General features: G+C 40.4%; 1 protein-coding gene across 1 annotated transcript; it reads right to left on the minus strand.

Moving 5' to 3' along the window:
* Positions 1–5,107: 5,107 nt before the first annotated feature.
* On the minus strand, positions 5,108–5,962 carry LOC148554620 (uncharacterized). The gene is made up of 2 exons (XM_088490409.1): positions 5,676–5,962; positions 5,108–5,540 (listed from the first exon to the last, which is right to left on the minus strand). The coding sequence occupies exons 1-2, from the start codon at positions 5,960–5,962 to the stop codon at positions 5,108–5,110; spliced, it is 720 nt and encodes a 239-aa protein (XP_088346535.1).
* Between the last annotated feature and the right edge of the window lie 902 nt (positions 5,963–6,864).

Raw genomic sequence — 6,864 nt, forward strand, 5'->3', positions numbered from 1 at the left:
TTCACAACGTCACCGAATCGTAACATAGATGGATTAAGCTCATTAAATTAAAACTTATTACAGGGCAAGGAATTTGATTAAGGTCCAGTAACAAAATATATTTTTTTAATACTTACTAAATAATTTTTATTTAATAATAAAATTTATTAGCTATTTACCAAAGAAAAAAATACTTTTAAAATTTAACAATTATATGAAATGAGAGTATAAAAAATTTTTGGTGATAATGATAATGACGGTGATATAGATGAAGATGAGTGTTTGTTCATTGTAACTGGAAATTTATGATGATGTTTAACAGATCTAGTTAGTAGCCATATTTTTTTTTCATCATAATTTTAAAGTTTTTAGCTGAAATAATTAATTTTAATATAAGGTGTGTTTGGCAAAACTTTGGAAAGGATAAAGTGCGTCTAAATTTTTTTATGGTTGTTTTTTTATGTTTAGCAACTTTTTTTTTCTTTAAACACAAATGATTTTGCAAGTTTACTTAAAGCAAGAAATTATTACTTTTGCAGTCACTTAAACGTGGTTTATTTTTTATGATTATTATCTGTTTTAATTGTTTTTTTAAAAGAATTTTTAGATTTGTTTTAAGTCATTAATATTTTAATTTTTTTAATCAATTTTTAGTATTTTTTTATATTTTAATTTTTTATTAAATTTATTATTATAATTATATTATAATATGAATTATTGATCTTATTAAAAATAATAAAATAAATAAAAAATTAATCATATATAATAATAAAGTCATAAATAATCAAATTTTATATTTTAAAATAATACTAAATAAAAAATACTGAAAATACTAAAAATTTATAGAATATTTTTTGTTTAACATTGCAAAATTTATTATTGTAATTCTTATCCACTGTTTATTATTCTAATTTGTTATAATATGTATTATTATTCCTATTAGAAATGATAAATAAAATAAAAAAAATTAACTATAAATATAATAAAAATATAATTAGTAAAAAGTTAGAAATTCAAAACAGTAAATAAAATAAGATTATTAAGAGCACTTGTAAAAAATATTAAAATGTGTTATTTTATATGTTATTTTTAATTTAATAAATAAATATTAGTTTTTATTATAAAAAATACATAAAAAATTGTTTATTTTTATATGTTATTTTTAATTTAATAAATAAAAATTAAATTTTATTATAATAGTAAAGAATTATAACATAGTAAAATAGAATATTATAAAAAATATACTAAAAGAAGTATAAAAAAATTAAATATACTAAAAAAATAATATTATAATTTAATATTATATTTTTTTAGTAATTAACTAATTATTTATCTAAAAGTAATTTTAACTAATGTTATCCAAACAATATTTATTATATTAAAATCAATTTTAGTATAGAATTGTTAAACATAAATTATGTTAGTACAAACTGACTTCTACTCAAATTTAATTCTACAAAATCACTTTTATTTAAATTCTAGTATGACAGATTACAATTCAAACATACACGTAGTACTTTGATATTGATTGATCACTTTAGATTTACTTTATAATTGTTCGTTTAGTCGGGTACCGAACGGGTCGGGTATACTGTGTGTACAGAGACTGGGGACCTGTATCCGGGTTGTTTGTGCGTGAAGGTGGCAATAAAGGTGAGGGTATGGTGACGTACCTTGGGGAGGGGCAGGGCCCTCCCCTTATATATTCTGTACCTAGGACAGGCCCCACAGAAGCAAACCCACCTTCAAGGAAGCTTCCTTCCCCAGCTGCCATGTGCCTCGCTGGAGGAGAGGAGGTGTCCGGGTTTTCCTTCCTAGTTCGGGCGTTACATGCCCGCAAGGTCGGCCATGCGTGATAGGGGCGTGCCCCCCTACGCGCGAGTGGGCTTTACCGTTTCGAGAGAATATCATTCGTCGCCTCGTTCTTCGCACCTGTCATTTAATGCCATTATGGCTGATTTGAAAGCTTGGGAAAAAGTCCATTTTATCCCTGACCTTCGCGCTTCTCTATGGCAGTTAGGCCCAGTTTGGGTAACCAACTTAATTAAGCTCCTTTTGATAAAATAACTTAAACAATAAATGACTCTGTTAAAAGTAACTTATAAATAAGTTATTTTGTGTTTGGATTTTTAACTCTAGAAGTACTTATTTCATAGAAATGTGATGAAAAGTAGAAGTATTATGAGAGAAGTCATTTTTTAAACTTCTCTATAAGCTCCTAAATAGCTTCTTAGAAAGTTGCAATTTGGTTTTAAAAGTTGCACCAGACATTATTACTACTACTTTTCATAAGTCAAAAGTTAAAAAAAGTTACTTCTAGAGTTTCCTAAACGGGCCCTTACTCTTTTGTTTCTGGCTTTTCTTCCTTGTTTTCGTGCTTCCTTTCCTCATTTCTGAATCGTTCATGTGCTGCTTCTCCTATCTCCCTTCGAGCTTTCTAGATTTTTCTACCTTCCTCTGCTTTTAGTTCGATTGCAACCACATTCCTTCAGATTTTTCCAATCTCCTTTTGAAAGCAATCTTCCTGGTAAGCATCTTTTTCTTACCGAGCATCTTTTTCTTATTGAATGGTTGCCATTATTACTGCTATTCTTCTGCATTTTAGTAGTACTTAGGCTGTGCATGCATGTTGCTTGAGTCATGCTTCTATCAGTTAAGTTTTAGAGGGGTTACCATTTAGATTTCTGGTATGTAGCCTTTGTTTGAGTGTAGATAGGCTTGCTGTGACATATAGTGTTAGTTTCCTGTGTTTATAGTCTTAGTTCCGGTTTTTCCAGCCTACCAACCTTGTAGTCTAACCTTGAGTGGTGCCCCCACTGTAGGTATGGCGCAACTTCCCCTTCAGAGGCCCCGTATTGACAGATACGCCTGGGTCACCTCAGATGTGAAGGATACACCTTCCCAAATAATACTAGAGGAGCTCACAAAGTTCTGTCTTCGCAACCAATTGTGCGGGGCAGGTCCCGAGGAAGAACACTACGAAGTGTTCGTTCCCACGGACTACGAACGAATTTGCCAACTTAACTTGAACACCTCCTGAGTTGTCGATTGGATTTGGATGTACAAGGCAATGTTTACCGTCCTGGGGGTTCGTATCCCCTTATCCCCCTTCCAGATGGCCCTTTTAAATTGGTGGGACGTGGCTCCGTCGCAACTGCACCTGAACACAGCTGGGCCGCCATCTGATGCTTTGAGATGGTTTGCGAGTACCTCGAGTTGCCGGCCTCCGTGGAAGTGTTCTTATGGTTCTTTGTTTTGACAAACCCTTCCAAGGAGGGAAGGCATAAAAAAGGGTTTATGTCCTTCCGAGCTGTTCAGGGTAGACGAATCTTCGGGATATTTGAAGATTCGTTCCATGGCTTTAAGGATAAATTCTTTAAGGTCCTGCCTGCCAAGGGCCATCATCCTTTTTGGTTAACCTTGGAGGGGGAGAGACGGATTTCGACCTACTGGAGCTTTGGGGACGGGTCCAATGCTTTCACCAAAGTAACATACAAAGGCCTAACCCAGCGGGATAAGAATATAGCTGACGTGTTATTAGCCATATTTAATAAAAATAACATCAACCCACATCTTTTAATGGGTGATCGAGAGATGGGTAGAAGCTATGTAGGTGAGTGGTCGGCTGGTTCTAGTGTCGCTCTCTCGTTTCTCTCTCTCTTTCTCTCTCTCTCTCTCTCTCTCTTTTAACGAGCTAACGAGTTGTTGTGTGCATTGCAGTGGACATGGCCGCCGAGCACACTGGACTTGAAGATTTAATGGCCCAGTTTCTTCTTGGGCATAGCAAAGATAGCTCTCAAACCCATACTGCTGAGCACCTGACCTCTCCCACTCCGAAATGCAATCAGCTTTGCCTCCCCCTCCGGGACCTACCTGCCCTAACTCAAAGGATGCCCTGAATAGCAGCAGCGTAGTTCCTCCTGAGGTAGAGTCGGCCGGGGGAGGCCCCAATGTGGCTATAGTCGAGAACCCCCGCAAGCAGAAGCCGTTCTCCAGCCCTGAGGGGTCACTTACTGTTATGGAGAAAAATTTTGACGTTGGGGGTTTTATCGACTCGCAACTCATGCCCGGCATTGACAAGTTTTTTCTTGGTGGGGACCTCGGCCCCAGGCAAGGTGGATCTACTAGTGTATGCTGAGAGCAACTCCCATCGCTAGGAGGGCAAAGCCCATCTTGACCCTAGCCGAGGAGCTGGATGGGAAATACCGTCAATCCTTGTGAGAGGTTGAGAGCTTGAGGTATGAGGTTAGAATCTTGAAGGAGAAATTGGCGGACTCGGAGAGGAAGCTAAAGACTTCCGACAGAGCGGTAGCCCGTCTTACCGAGCGGGAGATGGCCTTGGAGTCTCAGCTCAACTCTGTCCGTGGTAAAACCGCTGCAACCCAGGCCAAGATTACTGCCTTGGAGGCCAAGCTTGGGGAGGCCGTGAAGTCGGCAAATGATACCAAGGATGAGGTCGCTGGACTGAAGGGGGGAGGTTGCCAGTTTGAAGAAGAAGAATAAAGATACGGTGAGGAAGGCAGGGGAGGTGATCTCTGGGACCGAGGAGGCGATCAAGGCCCAGGTCAAGCTGCTTTCTCCCGATTTTGACACCTCTGCGATTGGAGTTTTCAAGACTATTTGGGATGGTCAGATTGTTGACATCTCGAAGAAGTGGTGTACTTTTACTTTGTTGTATCTTGTTTTGAATTCTCTAGTGGTTTGTATGAACTTTTGAACTCTTGGGTAGTCTCTATAAACTTGTTTACCGTTTTTTCGACATTGGTAATTGACGACTTGTCTACCGTTTTGTTTTGTCTGGTAATTAGTGATCTGTATACCGTTTTGTTTTGTCATTGGTAATTAAGGAAGCCAGTTCGTGGCTTTCATATTAAAAGATTTGGATTGTGGCTTATTTTCGTAGACGCTTAGTGTAGTGTTGACGGTGCCGTTGGCTCCCGGGGTGATCAGTCCCGTAAAGACGTATCGTGCTAGACCGGTTAGTCGACAAGCCAAATAAAGATAAAAATATAGAATAAAACGGAAGAGGGACATGTTAAGTAATGACAAAAATTAAAAATTGACAATAATTCGACAAAAAGTAAAACGGGTGTTACTGAGTCGGTGGAACAGGTGGTCGTTCTGGATTCTAAGGGTAGAACCTTGTCAAGTTTTCCACGTTCCATGTTTGGGGTACCTCTTTCCCATCTAGGCGTTCCAGCTTGTAAGCCCTGTTGCCGACCACTTCCTTCACTCTGTATGGGCCTTCCCAATTAGTCGCCAGCTTCCCTTTCCCGGGGCTGGGGAGGCCTACGTCGTTGCGTCGTAGGACCAGGTCATTTGGCTCGAAACTTTTCCTTAGCACTCTGGCGTTGGAACGAAGTGCTATTCTTTGCTTCAGCGCCGTCTCTGACAAGTGCGCCATTTCTCTGGTTTCGTCGACCAGGTCCTTTTCTACAGCCTCCTTAACTCTACCCAGGAGTAGTCGTGGACTTGGCTCCCCGACCTCCACAGGGATCACTGCATCAACCCCGTAGGTAAGTCGAAAAAGGGTTTCCCCGGTGGAGGATTGAAGTGTTGTTCTATACGACCATAGGACTGACGCTAGTTTGTCTGCCCACGCTCCCTTCTTTTGGTCAAGTCGCTTTTTGAGGCCCTGGAGGATGACTTTGTTTGCGGCTTTCACTTGGCCGTTGGTCTATGGGTGCTCCACTAACGAGAACCTCTGTTTTACCCCTAGGCCTGTGAGGAACTCCCTAAATTTCTTGTCCACAAATTGCGTCCAGTTTTTCGATATCACGGTCTCTGGGATTCCAAATCTGGAAATTACCTGTCTCCACATGAACTTACGGTAGTTTGCTGATATAATGCTGGCCATTTGCTCCGCTTCGACCCACTTTGTGTAGTAATCAATGGCCACAATCACGTATTTAACCTGTCCAGGGCCTATCGGGAAAGGTCCCAAGAGGTTAATCCCCCACTGGCTGAAAGGCCGAGAGGCCATGAGCAAACTTAGCTCAGCTGCCGGGGTCTTATGAAAGTTAGCGTTCTTGATGCTTCTTGCATCTCTTGACGAATTCTTAGGAATCCATCATCATCGAGGGCCAAAAGTATCCAGCCCTTACGAGCTTCCGGGCCAAAGCCTTTCCCCCGATATGGTGGCCACAACATCCCTCATGGACTTCTCTTAGCACGTAGTCCGTCTGGTCGGGTCGTAAGCACTTCAAAAGGGGTTAGTTCAGTCCTTAAATAGCTGGCCTTGCACTATTACATACTTGGCTGCCTCTCTTCTCAACGTATTTGCCACCTTGTGGTCGTCGGGGAGCTTGCCGTTTTCCAAAAAGTCAGTAATTAGGTCGATCTATGAGGGAGCGACGTCTGCTTGGGTTAAGCACAGGGCGACTGTCGGCTCTTTCACAAATTCTTGTATCAAAGAGCGATTTCCCATTCCTGGCTTTGTACTGGCTAGTTTGGATAGAAGGTCTGCTCGTGTGTTTCTTTCCCTTAGGACATGCTGTACCACGACCTCCTCAAAGTCCTTGCTTAGACCCCTAACTTTTTCCAGGTATTTTTGTAGCAGAGGGTCCTTGGCTTGACAAGTTCCATTGATTTGAGAGGTTATGACTTGAGAATCACTGTTCACCTCTACTCTTGTTACCCCGACTTCTTTTGACAACAGCAGGTCGCTAATAAGGGCCTCATACTCCACCTGGTTGTTAGAGACCGAGAACTCGAACTTGACGGAATGCTCGTATACTATCCTCGTCGGGCTCTCGAGGATTATCCCTGTTCCCCCAAACATTTGGTTGGAATTTCCGTCAACGTGGAGTTTCCACCGTATGCCCGGGGTTTCGTGAGTGTCTCCTGTGACTTCCACCAGAAAGTTGACCATGGCCTGGGCCTTAA

Source organism: Arachis ipaensis, chromosome B6, assembly GCF_059453495.1.
Source record: "Arachis ipaensis isolate K30076 ecotype BB chromosome B6, ASM5945349v1, whole genome shotgun sequence".
NCBI lineage: Eukaryota > Viridiplantae > Streptophyta > Magnoliopsida > Fabales > Fabaceae > Arachis > Arachis ipaensis.

Coding starts and splice junctions, on each gene's coding strand:
- LOC148554620 (XM_088490409.1), bottom strand. CDS start 5,962: ATGGCCTCTCGGCCTTTCAGCCAGTGGGGGATTAACCTCTTGGGACCT. Junction 5,541..5,675: donor GGGGTAAAACAGAGGTTCTC/GTTAGTGGAGCA, acceptor ATGGTCGTATAG/AACAACACTTCAATCCTCCA.